We start from the raw sequence: 22,053 nt of genomic DNA, 5'->3' as shown, positions 1-22,053 counted from the left end.
GGGGAAAGAGTCACTAGAGAAAGAACAGCAGGAGCCACTCGATTCACCCAGGTAAGTAATTCTCTCAGTGCTCCCTATGGGCAGAAGCACTCCCTATGTACCTCAAGGAAACCTTAAGCCTCCTCCTGCCCTGATCACTAGCTTTGATTGTCGACTGCTACCCAGGCCTGATTGCAAGCCTCTCCTCCAACAATGACTGCCGGAACCATTCCCTAGGTTCCCTGACTGCAGCCTTCTCCCACAGGCTTTATTTCTGACTAACTGACCAGTCAGCTATTAGTTTGGCTGCCAGGCGAGTGATGAACCTACTCAATGTTAACAACAACCTCTATAAGATTGGCAGGTTCTCTGCACCCTTGCTTCGCCATGTTCTGCCATCATTTCGCAGCAATATTCTCCCTACTTCCCCGCAAATATTGGAACTGTACCTCAGCTGATAGTCCAGCGATGTACTGAAGAAAAGGTGCACTGTCAGAGGCACCACCTTTCAAATGAAATGCTAAATAATGGGTTTGTCTTCCCTCTCAGATGGACGTAGAAGATCCCAGGCAGCATTTGAAGTTATTCCAGTTTGCCCAGTGTAATGGACAACATTCAGCTCTCAACCAACACTATTAAAACTATTTAATTGATCATTTAACACGTTGCTGTTGAGTGCTTGCTATGTGCAAGTCGACTGCCACCTTTCCGTACATCACAGTGGTGACTAAACACAAAAAACACTTTATTGGCTGTAAAGTGCTTTGGAATGCATTTGAAAGGTCTTAGATAAGTGTACTTCTTTAATTAACCAATCCCTGCTCTGATTTTGTTCATCAGGGACATACTTTGGGCGGGATTCTCCGTCTCGCCAGCCCTCGCCGGCAGTGGGATCCCCCGTTCCGCCAGCCAGCCAAAACAAATGCCTAGTCTTTGGACTCCCCTCTAGATTCTGGTGCCAAAGAGAGGAAACCATGATGATTGTGGACTGGAGGTGCATGGCAGGAAATGGATGAACTAGAAATATATTAGTTCAGACCTCGCAATCCCAATAGCAATGAACGCAGAGGTATTTACTGCAATTGATGCTTGCAAGGGCAATGACATTGGCAAGTCGTGGTTTGTCAGCGTGTGAATATGGCTATTTGCTGCCCTGGGCAGATGTAATGTCTGCTTGGAGTGCAGCCCTTTAAATCAGGAGGTGTCAAAGTACATCAGCAACCCTGCACCCCCGATACTGCTCATCCCTTATTCTCAAAGTCAAGGAGAGGAATGATAAATCATGGGGTGCGATTTAATGGAAATGAGAGTCCCATGTCGGGCATGTTTAGCCATGTTTCCTGACGCTGGAAGAGCTCTATATTATATGGAGCTCTGCTTATTTCTGGGCTCGGCGAGGAATGCCCTGCCGAGGCTGCACTTAGTCCCATTTCCTGCATTAAGGAGCTCCGGTTCCCAGTGCAGGAAGGGCACCTAATCTCTGGAACCCCCACCGCAGCCTCTGGACCCCCGAACACACCAGCTCACCAATTAGGAGGTCATCAAGCCCCCTATACTCCATCTCATAGTGGCACGGCACTCCCAGGCCTGATCCCCAACAAAATGCCACCTGGGAACTTTGTCACTGCCAACCTGGCACCCTGGCAGTGCCCATGCCATACTGACAATGCCAACTGGGCACACTGGCACTGTCAAGGTGCCTGGGTCGCAGTGCCATGGTGCCCAGGTGGCATCGGGTGCCAGGGTATCACCCTGCCCAGTGCCCTATCATCTAGGTGCTCCTAATTGCCTGGGACATTTCTGGAAATCAGTGCTAAACTGCGCCCACTCGGGGTTTCTGAGGCGAGGCCGCTCGATCCCGGGCGCTGGTAGATCTGGCATAGATATATTCAAGTAATTACTCACATGAATATGCAAATATGGTTCCCAACCTCAATGGGCGGGATTCAGATCGCGACGCCTCCTGAGATCTCATTAGAACTTGTGAGGCGCTGCAAGGCGGATAGATCGCGCCCATGGTTCAAGGATAAACGCTTAGGTGTATGGGATCGAACAAGGACTGTGTCTGCATAAATGGTGGACCCCATCGACTACCATTGAGTATTCATCAACCCTCAAGGTGGACAGAACTATCCAGTTGGCCCTGCCCATGAGGGATGGTCAACCATTGAAACCTCCTGTCAGAACCCCCAATGATGTAGAGATTAAGGGAGGTGACAACCAGATGGGAGGCCACAGGTGACTGACGGGGCGAGGGCATTGATCAAGGCTGGTCAACAATGAAGATGGAAAGGCACCTGAGATGTGGATGAAGAGGTGCTGCCATATAAGATGTAAGACTGGCTGCGTCCAGCACCGGGAGGACATTGGTTGAGGGGGGGTACTGAGGTTAAGCGGTTGTGACTCTAAGCTGACTGTCTCTCGTCCCTCGTAGCTTACTGATTGAGATCGGTATGGAATCAGTAGAGCTGGCAATTCAGCTAATTACAGTACAGAAGGAGCACAGTCTCCAGCAACAATGCTCGGCAGTATCTAGAGAATTCCGTGCGCCAGGAGATCAGTGGGACACAGGACAAGCTCAAGGGCCGGAGGCCGCAGCAGCCAAACAGGTAGCACAAAGGTGAAGAAGGGGACTGAGAGTGTTCAGGACCTATGTGCCCTTTATGGAACTGTCAGAGAGCATTTGCCACAAGAGACTGTGCCACACCACGGAGACAGCACTGTGAAGGTCACGGCAGTACTCAATCTCTATGCGACAGGTTCGCTCCAGGGAATCCACGGATGACTGCTGTGGCATTTTGCAGTCATCCTCCCATAAATACATCCGTGAGGTCACGTGCACTATGTCAGGGCATCAGACTTCATCCATTTTGACCTGGACCAGGCCTAGCAGGACGAGATGGCTGCGGGCTTCATTACCATAGCTGGTCTGCCACAGATGCAGGGAGCGATCGTCTGCACTCAGGTCAATCTGCATGCCCCATGGCATCAGGGAGTCCCATTCATTAATGGAAAGGGGTTCCACTCCCCAAATATCCAGCTGGCGTGTGACCACCACATTGGGGTTCATGCACGTGTGCATGATAACTACGTCCTTGAGAAATCGCAAATCCCTGGAATATTCGAGGGTTAACCAAGGCTGCAGGGATGCCTTTTTGGGGACAAAGGATACCCATTGTGGTCTTGACTGTTGACGCCAGTGTGGAGGCCTGAGGCAGAGGCCGGCTTAGGAAATCAGAAGCACAAAGGGGCTTGGGAGTCCTTGTTCAAGATTCTCTTAAGGTTAACGTGCAGGTTCAGTCGGCAGTTAGGAAGGCAAATGCAATGCTAGCATTAATGTCGAGAGGGCTAGAATACAAGAGCAGGAATCTACTTCTAAGGCTGTACAAGGCTCTGGTCAGACCCCATGAGTGTATATAAGACAGAAATAGATTGGTTCTTGATTAATAAGGGGATCAGGGGTTATGGGAAGAAGGAAGAAGAAAGGGGATGAGAAAAATAACAGCCATGATTTGAATGCAGAGTAGATTCGATCGGCCCAGTGGCCTAATTCTGCTCCTGTGTCTTATATTCTTATGGTCTAACCCCTCAGCCATGGTCCACAAGGACTGAGCTATACCTCGGCTTTCAGCAGTCATGGATCTGACGATTTGCCCCAGGCTTTCAATTGCAGCCGCCACTCTTCCAGTGTTGGCCTAGGTGCCATGCATCACCGGCAGCATCTGCAATGACAGGAGGCTTTGGGGCAGCACAGTGGTTAGCACTGTTGCTTCACAGGACCAAAGTCCCAGGTTCGATTTCCGGCTTGGGTCACTGTCTGTGTGGAGTCTGCATCTTCTCCCCATGTCTCCGTGGGTTTCCTCTTGGTACTCTGGTTTCCTCCCACAAGTCCTGAAAGACATGCGTGTTAGGTGAATTGGACATTCTGAATTCTCCATCAGTGTACCCGAACAGGCTAGAGGATTTTCACAGTAACTTCATTGCAGTGTTAATGTAAGCCTACTTGTGACAATAATAAAGATTATTATTATTATTGCATCTCCATACGACCTTGCAGACCCAGGAATGTCGCTGACATTCTCCTGGAATTCCCGGCTCTGCTTTTGCATTTCAAACAGCTGAGGGACAATCATGTCCAGAGGCATGGCACCTGGGTGGGGCACAGCTGTGTCCTGAGATCCAGCACACCTCCAACAGTCCGACCCCTGGGATGCTCCAGCCTCCACCTGACGTGCACGAGAAGCTGTGCTCATCACAGCGTGACCCAGAAGGCTGCCTGCCAAGTTTGCCCACCGAGGTGTGTGTCTCTGTGATGGTGGATGGTACGGGTCAAAGCTGCGACGTTTCATCCGTGTCCTCCGAGAACTCCTCCGAGGTGTTTTCGAGGGTGGGTGGTGCGGCACTGCTGATCGACGGGACAGGCTCATCAGTTGATATTTGTGCAAGGCAAGAGACATGGCCTGGCCAAGCTAGGAGTTGGGACACCAAAGCACTCACTTGAGACAAGTCATCTCGATGAAGATGCGGTGGTTCTCACTTTTCTCCTACAAGCATTTAGGCCCAGTCCTGCTCCCCTGCGAGCTACATGGCCCTCGCCTTGAATGAAGTCCTTATCCTCAGCTCGGGTGTTCCACCGCCCGTTTTCCCTCTCGGCAGTTGTGGGCTATCTTCTTCTGCAGTGACACAAAAGTGGATAATGTGAGCTGTTTGCCTGGCAGGTCAGAGATCGACGACAACTGATATGTTTAGCATTACACCTAAGCAGGAAGGGGTTCTGATGAGGAGTGCTGGGGGGGGGGGGGGTTTAAGTATAGTGCTGTTATGTAGGGAACCTGTGAGGTGGCAGCTTGTGGGTTCCAGGAGACCCTCCAAGTGTGACAGAATGGTGGAGTTCCAGTGGAAACGGGAGCATTTAGCCGCGCTGATTGAAGCAACCCATTCCTTTTCTTCCGACACAGCATTCCCGTCCTCTTGGTTAGGCTGTGGCGCTGACCAGTGCTGCCACCGTCACCCAGGCAGGATTTGTTACCTTGCTGGAGGGTCTCCTGCCAGTCTGAGGGTAGATAGTTGTCCTTATCTCCTCCACGCATCCAACATTCTTGTGAGGGCCCCCCTCGATGAATCGTGGGGTGGGCTTTTGACTGCCACCCTCCTGGCTTGAACGTGAGCAACTGCTGTGGAGTCGCTTAAATGCACAGCCCCCTTGATTGAAGTGCACATGGAGGGGACATTTTTCCAAAGTGTTTAAAGATTGTGATCCGGAGGCCGGATGGAATCACACCAATTTTCTTGCCAAATATAAAGCTTTGCCATTTTTTGGGAAAATTCCACCTGTTGACTTTGGTATTTTCAAACAGCTTTCATCTCCATTGCACAACTCCTACCAATAAAAACCTCCAAAAGCTCTGCACAGCCTTGGCTGAGATTTCACAGTTCTACATTATAACATATTCCTGCTACCTCCAGCTGATGTTATATTCAACACATGCCCTGTATTGATTTTAAAGTCAACAGCTTCACTGAGATCAACGTAATGGAGGCTGCCAACAGAACCTTGAAGATGAGCAGATGCAGTCTTTAACACTCACTTTGTAGCTGGGGGCTGTGGTTGGTGTCAAAGGAGCATTTTTGGCCAGCTGACTTGGGCTTGTGAAGGCTTAGTTGGCTTGGGAGTCCAGACACACCCTTAGGAGAGCTTGAAGCAGGATTACCAACTCTTCCATCAGCTATTTCAGCAGCCATTTACTTTGCTGACGGAAGCAGAACAAATAAAGATCGTATGAAATTGCAGGCAGCCACTACTCCTGCACTAAAAGTGACCCGAATAGACAAGAACACAGATAGTGGGAGTGCAAATTACTGAGTGTGCACCATGTATGTTTTTGCAATGCGATCATGCAAATCATATGATGTATTCATATCAAGCTGACGGCAAAACACAGTTCTGTTGTGTCTTTCATAAGCCAGTGGTTTAAGTCATAGAAGTTACAGTGCAAAAGGCAGCCATTTGACCTATTGAGTCTGCACCGGCCCTTGGAAAGAGCACCCCACGTAAGCCCACACCTCCACCCTATCCTCGTAACCCAGTAATACCCCCAAACATTTTTGGACACTAAGGGCAATTTTAGCATGACCAATTCACCTAACCTGCACATCTTTGGACTGTGGGAGGAAACCAGAGCACCCGGAGGAAACCCACGCAGACACTCGGAGAACGTGCAGACTCCGCACAGACAGTGACCCAAGCCGGGAATCGAACCTGGAACCCTGGAGCTATGAATGGACAATGCTAACCACCGTGCTACCGTGCCGCCCTGGAGGAGTTGTCAGAGAGAATTGGGCTTTTACACGCAGATGGTTCTAGATATTCACCTACAGGGGGTGCCCCCACGGTGGCCTGGCCCGCGATCGGGGCCCCCCGCTCAGACTCCAGTGCCCTGGTGCATTCTTTCTCCTTCCGCGGCCGCCACGGCCTCCGCCATGGCGGAAGCGGAAGAGAAACCCACATCGCGCATGCGCCGGTGGTGACGTCAGCGGCAGCTGGCCGCTGACGTCACTGCCGGCGCATGCGCCGACCGGCGAAAGCCTTTCGGCCAGCCCCGCTGCCGGGGGTGCCGGTTTTTTGCGCCAGTCTTCTGGTGCCAACCGCTCCGGCGCGGGGCTAGCCGAATTCCCCACCTTTGGGGAGGCCCGACCCCTGAGTGGTTGGCGCCACTCCCCTACGCCGGGACCCTCCGTCACGCCGGGTATGGGAGAATCCAGCCCCCGGTTTCCAGCGCCCCCCCAGCCAGCAGCAGGACCCTCCGTTCCGGCAGCCGGCCAATGGGGTTTCCCGTTGTGGCCATCCCGGTGCCGGAGACTTCGGGACACGGCGGGGGCGGGATTGACTCCGGCCCCCGGCGATTCTCCGACCCAGTGGGGGTCGGAGAATCCTGCCCCAGGTCTCTGGTTCCACTGTGAAGCTAGTTCGGTCATGAAACTTCTACACAAGACCCTGTCACAAGTAAGATACTGTAAAAGGAAGTAACTGATAGATAACTTTATTCCAAACAACAACAGAATCTTTGTGATAAGTGCTTTGTGACACACATATCCATGGTGTAAATGTTGTCGAAGCCAAACTAAATAGGCTCTAATTGTATTCTCAGAGCAATGAAGATTATGCTGTATTTACTATTATCACTGGGAAATTTACAACAGATTTGACATTGTATCAGGAATATAAAAATTTTAAGTATCACATTTTTAAATGTGTTTAAATTAGAGATTTATGAGATTATTATATTTTGGGACTATAACTTTAAATTTAGGGTAAAAGAAGATGGTCATGTGACCTGTTCCGCAATCTGCCTGACAATCAGCCTGGCTAACATAATATGAATAGAGAATGCTGGATGAATGCTGGTCTGGCAACATGGAGAGGGAAACAGAGTAGGATTCTCTGTTCCGGAAAGTACTCCTGATAGCTGAGAATCGGGACTGCCCCACTGGCAATTGGAGCGTCACCGAGGTGATATTCTCCTACGCCAGTTTCCCTGCACTTACTGGTTTCAAGCCGCCATTTTGTGCCCCAGCAGCCCCCTTACCCCCACAACACAAAAGTTCACCCCCTCCCCCTGACTGGCATGGGGACCTCCAAACCCTCATCAAGGAGGGACACCCTCCCCACACCACCAGAATATTGGGTCACCCCCCCTGCTCCACACCACGCACACATGAGGGTGACCCAACCCCCCCCCCCCCCCCCCCCCCCCCCACCCTTCCTCCTTCAGCCCTCATCTTTCCCATGCCCCACAACCTGGCATTGCCAATGGTGTACCAGCCTTGGCACCATGACACTGACACCCTAGACCAATCTGCTGGACCCTAAGGGGTTGGCCCTCCTTAGCATGCTTTCACTTCCTCTTTTCTTTTAAAATTTTTTTTTTCTCCTTTTTCACATTTTCTCCCAAATTTACACCCAACAATAAACAATAATCAGTAACGAATACAATGTCAATCCCCATATCAATAACAACGACTCCATCCTCCCACCAAACCCATAAACATTAGCCCGCATGTTAACATAAACAAATGACAAAGAGGAATCAGGAATCACCCATAGTCACCATTAACACATTCAGTACCCTCTCCTCCCAGCCCCCAACCCCCCCTAATGGTCGATGTGATCCAATTCTCAAAAGTGCACAATGAATAACATCCATGATTGTAGAACTCCTCCATCCTTCCCCTCAGTTCAAATTTGACCTTTTCAAGCGTCAAAAATTCAAGCAGGTCCTCCCGCCAGGGCACAGGGTGGAGAGGTTGATCTCCATCCTCACAGGATCCGCCTTCGGGCGATCAACGAGGCGAAGGCTACAACATCTGCCTCTGCACCCGTTTCCCACCCTGGCTGGTCCGACACCCCGAATATGGCCTCCCGAGGGCCTGGATCCAGTTTCACGTGCACCACTTTAGAGATTAACCTAAACACCTCCTTCTAGTAATCCTCCAGCTTTGGACAGGACCAAAACATATGAACGTGGTGTGCGGGAACTCCCCCCCCCCCCCCCCAAACAATGTTCACACACATCTTCTACCCCCTCAAAGAGCCGGCTCATCCTCGCCCTTGTAAGCTGCTCTCTGTACACCACCTTCAGCTGTATCAGGTCCAACCTCGCACACGAGGTGGAGGCGTTCACCCTCCGGAGCACCTCACACCAGAACCCCTCCTCCATACTCTCTCTCAACTCTTCCTCACACTTTGCCTTGATCCCTTCTAGCGGCGCCTTCTCCTCCTCCAAAATAACCCCGTGAACCGCCGGTACTACCCCCTTCTCCAGTCCCCCTGTCGTCAGCACCTCCTCCAGCAATGTGGAAGCCGGCTCTACTGGGAAGCTCTGTATCTCCTTTCTGGCAAAGTCTCGAACCTGCATGTATCTAAACATTTTCCCCTGCTCCAGCCCATACTTCGCTCCCAGCTCCTCCAATCCCGCAAAACGACCCCCAAGAAACAAATCTTTTAGTGTCCTAATTAATTTCTCCTCCCAACTTCCTCTTTTGTAACAGCATTGTTGAAGTGACCAGCAGCTGTCAACGAACAAGATTGTTTATAAACATTGCAGTGTGGGTCAATGGAGGGTACTGTGATATAGTTAAACATGAAGAGAAAGATAAATAAATAAACCTCCAGCCTGTTGTGTTTAAACCATTAATCTGCTAATCAAAGGCTAGTCAAAGGTACTGCTCTGTGAAATTGAATAGATGCCAAGCATTTCAACGGCTCAGGGTATTTCAAGGCTTCTCAAATGTTGTGGGCTTTCAAGAATGCTCTTGATGCTTTGAAAAGCAGTAGTTTTAAAGGCATAGGGCTGAGGGAGTAGATGTGAGGAAAGGGAAAGTCTTCCTGCTTGGATATTCGATGGACTGTCTGAAATGCTCATCAGCTGTCTGATGGAGCTGTTCTGGTTGAGAAGGCCTCTTCAAAGTTTAACACATTAGACAAGGATGATGATTTTGAACAGAGGGCTGCCTGAGATCACCATGACAAGAGTGATCTACAGGTTGCCCAGGGCTGGAAAGAGCAGTCCAGACATGGGACCCCCCACTCCAGGGGAGGGTCCAGGGGTCAACCACTTACCCACAGACCAAGCCCACCCAACCTTCAGGACCCTTGGGGCACCCTCCCTCTGAAGTGTGACAGCGGCAAAGGGACAATGGGCTAACCGTGACCCCCCGCCCTCAGGGTGTATTGTGCCTGGACTGCACTTGTCAAAGCCTGCCTGGTGGACTTCTCGCTGGGGTTAGTCAGAGAATAACGAGGGGGGTGGAGATTCAGGCTTCCAGCTGTTTGCATATTTCCGGTTGTGCAAGGTGGGAAGCCTGCTATGGCCGGCGGGACAGGATTGAAGATTGGGGCCAGATCTGCCACCCGGTGCTGATACTGGTACTGGGTCCGCCCGATCTGGATTTCCGATCTTAGTGGCAGGGAGTGTAGAATCCTGCCCAGAGTTTCACAGATGCTGACTGATCTTCTGAGTTTATCCAGCGTTTTCTCTTTTTATTTCAGATTTCCATCAGCCACAATATTTTGCTTTTATTTAAGTAAGTCGGGTTAGTTTGATTGTTGGAGATCAAAGGAAAGTATATAAGCTGAGAAGAGGTGCAAGGTATTCACACTTGGAGACAAGGCAGCTGCCTCTTGAGTTTTCAATAAGTAGCCTCAAGGGCTTGTTTGAAGGGGCTTCTTCTATGGTTGACAGATCCTCAGCACATCAAAAGGAGCTAAGTGCTTTCTGCTGTGAATAAGAGGAAGTGAAACCACTTAGCTCCTTTTGATGTGCTGAGGATCTGTCAAGCATAGCAAGAGTGTTTATAAACATTGTGGTTAGCATCAATGCAAGGTACTTGAGAATCAGGAGTGAAGCAAAAGAGAGATAAACAATCCAATTATTCTCTCGACTGATAAAACCGTCAATCACTGGCTATGGAAATGTATTGCTGTGTCAAATTGGACGATTTGCATTTCAACGGTTGTCAAGGGATATGAAGCATGAAGCCCTTTGAAGTATACTTGGCTGGAGAGGAAGCCTCTAATACTTGTAAAAGCTGTTGCTTTAAACATTTCTGTCTGGAGTTAAAGATGTAAGGGAAGGGCAAGTGAAAATGCAGTGATCTTTCACCGTACTGCCTGGACTGCTCTTCAGCTTTCAGGCAGGGGTGACTGATGGGGGTCTCTGATGGGGGTTTCTAATGGGGTTTCTGGTGTGGGGCTCTGATGCAGGTCTCTGATGGAATGCTGGAATGACTGAGGGGGAGTATGATGGGGGTTGTATTTGGGGTCTGATGAAGGTGACTGATGGGGGGTGGGATTCTCCAACACCCTGCCAGGCTGCCGGATTTTCCGGTGCCGGTTTTTCGGCGGGGGCAGGGATTGCGCCGGTCGGGGGCCGTTGGCAGTGGCCACACCCCCCCCACCCCCCGGGCGATTCTCCGGCCCGCAATGGGCTGAGTGGCCGCCCGTTTTCGGCGGATCCCGCCGGCGTAAAATACACCATGTCCGTACCGGCGGGACCTGCGGAGTCCTCGGGGGAGAGGTGGGGGGAAGAGTGTAGGGGGTTCTGGCCCTGGGGGAGGTGGGGGGGCCCACGGTGGCCTGGCCCATGATTGATGCCCACTGATCCGCTGGTAGGCCTGTGCCATAGGGGCACTCTTTCCCTCCGAGCTAGCCAGTGTAACAGTCCGCCATGGCCGGCGCGGAGAGGAACACCCCTGCGCATGCGCTGGGATGATGCCAGCACCCGCTGGCGCTCCCACGCATGCGCCAAGCACTTCGCCGCCGGCTAATGCGGCGCCAACCCCGCCGGCCGCGGCCTAGCCCCTGAAGGTGTGGAAGATTCCGTGCGGCCTGATGCCGGAGTGGTTCACACCAGTCCTCGGCGCCGGTACGGCCCACCCTGCCGGGTAGGGGAGAATCCCGCTCGGGGAGTCTGATGGGGGTGACTGATGGGGCTGAGGGTGTTGGTGGGAGGAGATCGGGGGGAAGGGTGTCAGGTCACCCTCATGTGTGCGTATTGTGGGGGGGGGGGGGTGACCCTGCCAGCCCCTGGTATGGGGGAGGATGCCTCTACTCGTCAGTGGTGGGGTGGGGGGCAAGATTTCTATTGTTGGCGGGAGGAGAGGCCAGCGCCAGACATCGGGATCGGGCTGCCCATTCAAAATGGTGGACTGATACCCGGATTCGGATGGAATACGGTGAGCTATCCCCCATGCATAAATTTGTATGGTAAAGTGAAGAGACTCAAACCTGGTCGCCACTCCTAGAGCCAGCAGAGACCAGACCCAGTTTTCCAAAAGCAGATAGCGTTCTACCTACTGTCAATTCCATAAGACATAGGAGCAGAATTAGGGCACTCAGCCCATCGAGTCTGCTCCGCCATTCAATCATCCCCATTCTCCTCCTTCTTCCCATAACCCCTGATCCCCTTATTAATCAAGAAATTCACCCTTGTGTGAATCTACATATACTTACACATGTAAGTATGTGCTCACCCATTCACAATTTATGACACACTGGAATTGTAATTTGCTGCACACTTCTAGTTTTAGTTACACACTTAGTTATGACAATCAGAAAAGTTATTTTCAATAAGGTTGTTCCCAGTCACTCTTTTCCCTCCGATAATCTCCTGAAATTGAGCCCATCTCTGAAACGCAATGCTCATCTAGCAGACTCGCAGAGAACGCAACCCAATAAGGAAAAGTCAAGGTCAGAATTTGTATTTACAATCTTCAGTGCTAGGAGGTTAATGCTACTGCTAAAGTTATACAAAAGCTATGTGCAAATGGGATGTGATGTCCAGCTGATGCTAATCTGGCCCAGTGTTAACCTCAACAGTCAGACATCTATCCACTTTGCTGTGGAATTAAATACAACCATATGTCAGGGTTCTGATTTCCTTCCACTCGTCCACCAGTTGTGAGTCTTAATAGGACTGTGCCTTCAGATAAGTTGCAGATGTAAAGGACATAATGATGAAAAGGAACCCTTTTTTAAGTTTTGACAATAAATGATCACTAACACTGTTTAAAATCTACAAATTAGTTTATCAAGGTGGTTTATTAGCAGTGTATGTGAGATGAGAGTAAACCAAAGGATGCATTTCACTGCCCCAAATCACAATCTAAATATAGCTTTAGCATGATCCTTTTATAGAAAGATTAATCATTAGGAAGTGTAACCAAGAATGGTTACGGTAAGCTTGGTGCCTGATTGCGCACTCAGATCAGTTTACTGAGACTGTGTACTTTTTCTAAGACATTTATCATTTTACAAGAGGCATTGTCACATAATTTTTAATTACTGCTATAGCTGTGTTTATCGTTTATGCAAATTCTGCATCTTTAGTCGGCTGATATATTACTTTTATTGACCAACCGACGAGAGGATTAACCCAATTTTTTCTTGAAAATCATTATCAAAGATGAATATGTTCTTTTCAGTTTGCTTGCCGAAAGTTTCAACAGTAGTTGTACATTTGACACTCATTAGTTGCAATTAAACAAACAGATTGAATGCACTGGTAAATGAAATATGTTGCTCTGAAACATTCCATCTTGTTCTAATTTATACTTGCAAATGATTAATGGAAATATGTATCAGTTGACAAAACCATTTCACAGCTAAGGTGATCAGATTTATTACTGTAATTAGATTTTCTTCATTTTAGCAGAAGTACAGCAGTTGTGCATTCCACGGACCTTCTGGAGTGGTTCGGCTTGTGAGAAAAATGCACCACCTTGTGGTCAATGTTTGAAATCAGAACATTATTTTGTATTTGAAAATCTGCTATGGATGAATCAGAATTCTTCTATAAGTTTCATCTTAACTATTGTTTAAATACAGTTAGACAAATGGCAACAGTCATTTGCAATTGCAATTATTTCTTGCATGCAGTAAAACTTAATCATAATAGTATTTGGAGCAATGCATAAAAGCTAATAGTTAAAGATGTTTGCCATAAAACTTTTGTTAAACATACGACAGATTGTGAAATGAAATGAAAATTGCTTATTGTCACGAGTAGGCTTCAATGAAGTTACTGTGAAAAGCCTCTAGTCGCCACATTCCGGTGCCTGTTCGGGGAGGCTGGTCTGGGAATTGTACCATGCTATTGGCCTGCCTTGGTCTGCTTTAAAAGCCAGCTATTTAACCCAGTATGCTAAACCAGGGTAGCAAAAGGGAGTGATTAAATACTTAGCAGCTATATTCTGACCACATTTAGTCAGATAACTAGAAATAGCAACTTTTCTGTGTGGCTATGTTTCTCAATGTTATGTGCAAGATTAATAATCAGTGAATAATGTTTAATGGGGAAGTGCAGTTGTGCAGTAACATGCTGTGAAATAGGCTGCAATTGATTCCTCTTATCTTAAATTCCTGACCGCAAGAGTGTCATCAGGATCAACATGCCCTTCTGCAAATGAAAGTAGTGAGAGGAAGCTGAGGATAAGTCGCTTCAGTTTGCTATTGTATGTATCATAGTGCACTGCTTAAGCATGGCAGATGCATCAGAGCAAGTTTACTCACCATGAAGAGGTGACTTAAAAGAGTGCAAGGGGCATGCTTTGTGTAACATAGCTAACTATGATTGTCCTTTCTATATTACCGCTTTTGCTAACTGAAATTGATCTCTTTTGTTTAGTATTGAATAAGGGCCAATGTATAACTAAGTACTATCGCTGGCTACAGAAAAATGGAGGCTATATTTGGATTCAGTCCTGTGCCACTATTGCATTCAATGCAAAAAATGCCACCGAGAAAAATGTCATCTGGGTCAATTATGTTCTAAGGTAAGATAATCACTCCTGTCTACACATGGATTTTCTTTTTCTAAATGCAGTGAGGCCAAGAAATGTGTTTTCTTGCTCAGTATTCAAACGTTCTATGGAGAAAGTGCCTCCAGTGTACGCTTTCATTTGGTGTTTGAATCTTTAGATATCTATACAAACATATTGAAATATTTCCTCTCTTTTTTTGCTGATACTGTTCATATTTTTCATAAGTACTACTCACATGCTGGAAAGTCACTTGCGCAGTTAAAAATTCATTTCCATTAACCCGCCCCAGTTTTAACATTTGGATTAAATGTTACACAGCGGTTGTATTTACAAAGGATTGATAACCACCATGCCCCCATGCCGCTCCATGTTTCATAACTGGAAGGAGAAGGGGAAAATCAGTGGATTATTTCATTTAGAATTGCTTTTCCTGAACTCTACGCCACTGCTTATTGAGCAAATCTGGGAGCCATTCACTAGCCATACTGTTTACTAGGGCATGGTTCATGAATGTGGGAGCATTTGCAAAACATTAAAAATTAGTAAGATGTTCTCACCAGCAAATTGCCCATGCATCAAAATAAAACAAATAGTAAAGTGGCAGATCTATTTCTAATGCACATAATTTGGACTTGACCTTAACGAGATGTTGTTAACTGTAAATCTAGTCTCCTCCATTGAACACCTCGGATCAAACCATGGTCTCGTCTCTTAATCCGGAGATCTAAATCTTCTCTCATACCCAAACAATCCAGTCAAGTTAGTTGGTCTTGCTGGTTTAGCACAGTGTAGTAAATTGCTGGCTAGTAATGGAGAACACAGCCAGCAGCATGGGTTCAATTCCCGTACCGGCCTCCCCGAACAGGTGCCAGAATGTGGCGACTAGGGGCTTTTCACAGTAACTTCATTGAAGCCTACTTGTGACAATAAACTATTATTATTATTAAATTTGCTACTGACAACTGGCGAATCTCTCGGAGGAAGGGGCTAACAAAAGTACACCTTTAATAGTATTTAGATAGATTAATTTGACCTAAGATCTACCAGTCAAGAGTAGCACTGATGCTATTTTTGACTGAATGTTGCTATTTGTTAACTATGAATTGAGGGAAAAACATAAATGAGTGTGTGGGGTGTCACATAGCTAACTATGTCCCTTTATACATGGGCAGCACGGTAGCACGGTGGTTGGCACAGTTGCTTCACAGCTCCAGGGTCCCAGGTTCAATTCCCGGCTTGGGTCATTGTCTGTGCGGAGTCTGCATGTTCTCCTTGTGTCTGCGTGAGTTTCCTCCCACAGTCCAAAGATGGGCAGGTCAGGTGGATTGGCCATGCTAAATTGCCCTTCGTATCCAAAAAAGATTAGTTGGGGTTACGGGGATAAGGTAGAGGTGTGGGTATAGGGTGGAGGTTATGGGCTTGGGTAGGGTGCTCTTTCCAACGGCCGGTGCAGACTCGATGGGCCGAATGGCCTCCTTCTGCACTGTTGATTCTATGATGCGTTTTAATTGTGAGAGCACTTCTTAATGGCTGATTGGAGAAATGCACCATGAGATATAGCTCTACAAACCAGAGAGTTAACTACTCTCAGCTAGGGCAAAGATATAAACACCAACTCAGTTTTCCTATACCAGGGAGGGGAGGAATCAGTCAGATTTCCCACTTCTGATTTCTGCTAGTACCTCCAGCTAGAATCTGCACAAATGGGCATGAGGCCATGACAGGATCTGGCACTTCTACGATTCTGCACGCACGCTGTTGAATACCTTGATGATATCACTGTCTAGGCTCAACACTTGAGGAAAGCCCCTCATGCCGAGGTTCTGAAAGAGTGTTAGGCTGCGACAAAGTGACGGCTTTCTGAAAAAGATAGAAATTAGGCACAAAGACCGTTGAATACTATGTGGTGATTTTCAGAAGATAGGAATGAAATTATCATCGCAAACAGTTCAGGCACAGCACTCGCTGAAACAGCTGTCATTTGTCGCTATGCGCTTCACAATCCGCTTCTTTTAAATGGACAAACTGGGCTGGAGTTAATGTAGGCTCCCTCAGTGGGAAATATGGCAGCTAGGCCCACTTAATTGTGGGAAAGGCCACAACTCAATCTCCTGGCAGCGGAAAAATCTCCGACAGTTAGGCTGGAGCTGGGAATAGGCCCTTGCGGGAAACCCACCCACTCATCCTGCGTTGTCAGTTAAGCTTATTATTGAGTCAAGTGACACTAGAATGTATTGTGACTCAAGTGTTGCTTGCAAGTGGCATGGCCTTCCTGTGCATCCAGAAGGCCATCAGGCAAACACTTGAGAGTTTACTTGCCGTCTTCTGGAGGGGATCCATCTAGAAGTGGCCCTGCGATCCCTTGTCTCTGACCCCCCTGCCCCCCTCCTGTGACCCCCTTCCCTGTAACACCCTCCCCATCACACCCAGCCCTGATTCACCTGTGGCCTTGTTCCCAGGCGATCCAGTGCCTCGTCTTGAGTACGTTACTAGCAGCAGCCACCCCTCATGGTGGTGCAGCCTGTCATAGAGCTCCCAGCATCTGGTTGGCAGCTCTCGGGGTGGGGAAGAGGGGTGATTTCCAGGTCTGGCGCCCTGAATACCGGTGAGGGTTAATTCCTGGCCACAACGGACAGGCACCATCCCCGTCAGGTGTGACACAGGTTGCCCACTGCTTCTCTAACTAGTGGGTTGAACCTGTGTCAATTAAATTAAATTTCACTCTTTAGTACAAATATCACAAAACCGGCAGGAGTGAAAAAGCAATGTAAATTTGTAAATTTGTAAAAGTTGTAAATTTGGAGATATTTAGGAAATGAGTTAGGTTTGAAAGAATAATAAAAACCTTTCATTTATATATTGTCTTTCACGATCTCTAGAGCTTCCACTGCATTTTGTCGCCAATGTGAAATGTATTGTAATTTATTAATAACAATTTGGGGAATACATCATAACTAGATTTTAACCTTGAGGTGACCATGAGCTACAACAGAGAAACCCTTCTGGATTACAGTGTTTAAAAAGGCTTTGGAATAATTTGTGAGAGGATAGTGATGGGAGTACAAATTCAAAACAGCTTCTAGCAGGAGGGAAAACACATAAATCTGCAGTGCTGGATTGATTTTGTTCTGACATTCAGCAATCCCACATGGATAAGAAAAAGGATTTTTTTGGCTTATTTGAAAATGATTACAATGTAAGTTTTATATATATTACTCCCGAAACTGAGTATGTTAACTGAGCGCATACTTATTTTGAAGCATCATTGCTTCAATGGTGCATCTAGCTTTAAATGAATAGAATCTAAATACCTGGGAGACATTCACACTATTTGTTAATTGCTATTTATAAAGATATATTACTCATCCTGTTGTGGAAGAAAAGAGTCATCCATTATTTTCATCACAACAATTTTTATGTGATGGATACTGCTGCATTATCGCTTCCTAAAAAGCTTTGAAAAGACCCGTCAAATTCTGTTTAAATATTAATTTAACTGGGAGGCACACTGGTAAGACTTACCACAAAACAATACTGGGTGGAATTCTCCATCCAGCAATGCCAGAACCACGATCGGGTGGAGAATCCCACATCAGCCGAAAATGGAGGTCGGCGCCAGGCGTCCAATGGAATGCAATTCTCTGGCGCCTCGATAGCAGAGTGAATGTTGTACACCACGCGCCAGCGTAGGCATGCAAATTGTCACAGTAACGACCGTTAGCATTTCATTAACGGGCATCTTGATAAATATATGAATAGGATGGGAATAGAGGGATACGGACCCAGGAAGTATAGAAGATTGTAGTTTAGTCGGGCAGCATGGTCGGCACCGGCATGGAAGGCCGAAGGGCCTGTTCTTGTGCTGTACTTTTCTTTGTTCTTTGTTCTTTTCTTTAACGGGCCAGATCCAGTATTCTCGGGCCTCCGATGATGCTCCGCCTCCGCCAGGCGGAAGTGACGATGAGGCGGTTTAAAATCGTGAAACAGGCACTGTGGCCAATGAGGGAGCTACAGGAAGCAAGCCAAGTTCCCAAAGGCTCAATGGTGGGCTGCCAGGTGTGCTGCTGGCTGGGGGGGGGGGGGGGGGGGGGCGACCATAAGACGGACCGTGGGGTGGGGGTGTTCCCACAGGACCGACATTGGCGAGGCCTGCAAGGTAACCATCTGGCTGCACACCCCACTAACTGCGCACTGTGGCTCATAGATATGCAGATTGCCACTGGCCGTATGGGTACCCCCGCCCAGGCCCCAGGAGCCCACTGACCCCAGCCGACCCATCAGCAGGACGGGTGTGGCCCAGCACAGCCCGTGGCACGCCAGGCATTGGCACACATCCCCACACCCACCCACGGTGCTCCCTCACTGCAAGGGCAGCAGGAGAACCGTGGAATGCGCCCCGAACAGTGGGTGTATGTACTGTGGCTGTCGTCACCCACCCTGGCACACAGATGTCCAGTCAGTACCTCCCTCAGCTAGCCTACCCCCATGACCACAGGCTGCCACCAGGCACTGCTTGCCTGCTGCACCCGAGCCCCTTTCCATCCTGCCCCCTGACAAATAGGCACCACCTGTGCACCACACAAAGGAGCCTCAGCACACCGCAACTACAGTCCCAACGGGTGCCCAATCCTCTGGCCGAGCCCTACCTGTGGGGCCTGACCGCACGCATGCCACCAAGCATAGCGCCGATCAGTTGCTCAATTCGCCCACCACCATCCCCACAACCTGATGCCACCCTGCTGGTGGAATATCACATGGCCCACCCAAGCAGGGACCCCCACATTAGACCATATAGGACTGCGCAGGACAGGGGCCGGCAGAGCACACTGGTGGCATAGGTGGCGCCAGCCACCAGAATCCCTGCTGGCAGGGATGGGTTAGAGACCCCCGGTGCGGTGGAGAGGGCAAAGTGTCAGGGGGAGTGGTCGGGGGTGGCGGTGGGGAATACATGCGGGGCAGGGCTGCAGTGCAAGCCACGGTCACCGTGTGGCACGTTGGACCTGTTTGGGCACGGGAGTACTCACCATGCTAACATGTCTTCCCTTTACCCCTGAACAGAATGGACTTTAGTATTGAACCTAGATAAGCTGCAGAGCTGGGCTGAGAGGTGGCAGATGGAGTTTAATGCGGAAAAGTGTGAGGTGGTTCACTTTGGAAGGAGTAACAGGAATGCAGAGTACTGGGCTAATGGCAAGATTCTTGGTAGTGTAGATGAACAGAGAGATCTCGCCATCCAGGTACATAAATCCCTGAAAGTTGCCACCCAGGTTAATAGGGCTGTTAAGAAGGCATATGATGTGCTAGCCTTTATCAGTAGAGGGATTGAGTTTCGGAGCCACGAGGTCATGCTGCAGCTGTACAAAACTCTGGTGCGGCCGCACCTGGAGTACTGCGAGCAGTTCTGGCCACCACATTATAGGAAGGATGTGGAAGCTTTGGAAAGGGTTCAGAGGAGATTTACTAGGATGCTGCCTGGTATGGAGGGAAGGTCTTACGAGGAAAGGCTTGAGGTTGGTTTCGTAGAGAGGAGAAGGCTGAGAGGTGACTTAATAGAGACATATAAGATAGTCAGAGGGTTAGATAGGGTGGACAGTGAGAGTCTTTTTCCTCGGATGGTGATGACCAACACGAGGGGACATCACTTTAAATTGAGGGGTGGTAGATATAGGACAGATGTCAGAGGCAGTTTCTTTACTCAGAGAGTAGTAGGGGTGTGGAACGCCCTGCCTGCAACAGTAGTAGACTCGCCAACTTTAAGGGGATTTAAGTGGTCACTGGATAGACATATGGATGAAAATGGAATAGTGTAGGTCAGATAGGCTTCAGATGATTTCATGGGTCGGCGCAACATCGAGGGCCGAAGGGCCCGTTATGTTCTATGAACCAGGAATGGTTGGCATCTGCCACATCTGCCGAGTTGGCGCAGCCCCAGCGGATGGACTAAGGCTGCACGAGCAGGAGCTGCTCGGGGAGGACCCTGCAGAACAGGAGCCGACCCCAGAGGAAGAAACAGAAACCAGCCATTGATGATGAAAAGCCAACCGCCCAACAGGCCGAGGAGGAGGCAGGAAGGTGCTCTGCATTAGTGGCCTTGTGTATGCTGGCAGTGCTGGTTGTATGAGGACCTGCCGGATAGAGCATGCTGCCACGAACTGCGGCTGAGTAGGGAGACCTTGATACATCTGTGCCAGATCATGGCGCATCTGGCGCCATGGGAGTAAGGGGGAGGACGCCCACTCCCCCGGTTGCCCTGAACGTTTTTGCAACAGGGTCATAGAACCATAAGATTAACAGTGCAGAAGGAGGTCATTTGGCCCATCGACTCTGCACCGGCCCTTGGAAAGAGCACTCCATTTAAGATCACGCCTCCACCTTATCCCCCTAAGCCAGTAACTCCATCTAACCTTTTGGACACTAAGGGTCAATTTAGCATGGCCAATTCACCTAACCTGCACATCTTTGGACTGTGGGAGGAAACCGGAGCACCCGGAGAAAACCCACGCAGACACGGAGAGAAAGTGCAAACTCCACACAGTCACTCGTGGCCAGAATTGAACCCGGGTCCCTAGAGCTGTGAGGCAGCAGTGCTAGCCACTGTGCCACGCTTCCAGCTGTCGATTGGGGACCAGTCTGGGATCTCCCTGACCTCTGTGCACTGATGCATCCGTGCCGTTACAGAGGCCCTGTGTGCCCGGGTGGAGGGTCACTCACCGGGTAGACCTGAGCAAATGGCGCCCCCACATATCTGGCCCAAACCCCCTTCCCCAACCCAGCACACCCTCGGCTCACAGCCCAGCCCATCCCTCACACCTTTCAGACAGAGGACCAAGGCAGTTTGGGACATCAGTGAACAGGTGTTTATTGTGATGTATACTAGTATTGTGTCCTAGGCCCCATAGCTAACCTATGTGCTTCACATGTGCCAACTTATCTGGTGCCCACCTTTCTAATCTTCTGCGCAATAACACTCCTCCTTGTGGCAAACAGTGCCTGTTTGGGTACACTGATGGAGAATTCAGAATGTCCAATTCTCCTAACAAGTCTTTCGGTACTATGTGCAGGACACCTGGCCATGCTGGGTGATATGGGTGTTGGCATGTGATGCAGGGTAAGGTGCAAGCAGACAGCCGGCGGGTGGGGTTAAATTTCCCTCTAGGTGGGGGTGGGGGCTATGAATGTGTAGAACTGCGTTTTGGGCCAGAGTGGTAGTGACTCACCCTGACTGGTCTGGGGGATTGTCCATCCTCACCCAGCACTGCTTGCTGGTCCATCCGATGGGGGCCACATGGTGGGGGGGTGGTGTTGGGTATGGGACAGGGTTGATGCCAGCGACATGGTGGTGGTGACTCACCCTGGCTGGCCTGGGGGGGTAACCCATCCTCAACCAGCACTGTCTACTGGTCCGTCTGGTGGGGACTGCATGGTGGGGGATGGTGACGGATGTGGGATGGAGGCTGGTGTCAGGGGTAGGGTGGTGGGGGTGACTCATCCTATCCACCCTGAGGAGGTTGTGCAGCTTCTTCCTGTGTAGTTGCCCGATCTTGGTGGTGGGACCCATGACGCTCATAGCCTCTGCCACCTGCGTCTAGGCCAGTTGACATCTGCAGCTGGCAGCCACCATCCCAACCCCAGGGAACAGGTTGTCACGCCTCCCCTCCACAGCATCCAGTAGTAACGCTAGCGCTGCATCAGCAAATCTCAGGGCCACTCACTGGGGTGGCATCTTTTTGGCTGGAATGAGTGTGCGGGGAGTGA

General features: G+C 49.3%; 1 protein-coding gene across 7 annotated transcripts in view; it reads left to right on the top strand.

Annotated features, from left to right (window-relative positions):
* The window catches only part of LOC119955159 (neuronal PAS domain-containing protein 3), a 1,584,282-nt gene that overhangs the window by 1,544,169 nt on the left and 18,060 nt on the right, over nucleotides 1-22,053 (top strand). For all 7 annotated transcript variants that reach the window (XM_038781147.1, XM_038781137.1, XM_038781126.1 and 4 more), the window contains one exon: nucleotides 14,163-14,310. In XM_038781147.1, coding sequence (XP_038637075.1) covers nucleotides 14,163-14,310 — 148 coding nt within the window. The remainder of the gene's footprint in view (nucleotides 1-14,162; nucleotides 14,311-22,053) is intronic.

Source organism: Scyliorhinus canicula, chromosome 2 (genome assembly GCF_902713615.1).
Source record: "Scyliorhinus canicula chromosome 2, sScyCan1.1, whole genome shotgun sequence".
NCBI classification, from domain to species: Eukaryota; Metazoa; Chordata; class Chondrichthyes; order Carcharhiniformes; family Scyliorhinidae; genus Scyliorhinus; species Scyliorhinus canicula.
This window is presented reverse-complemented; position numbering and strand designations above follow the sequence as displayed.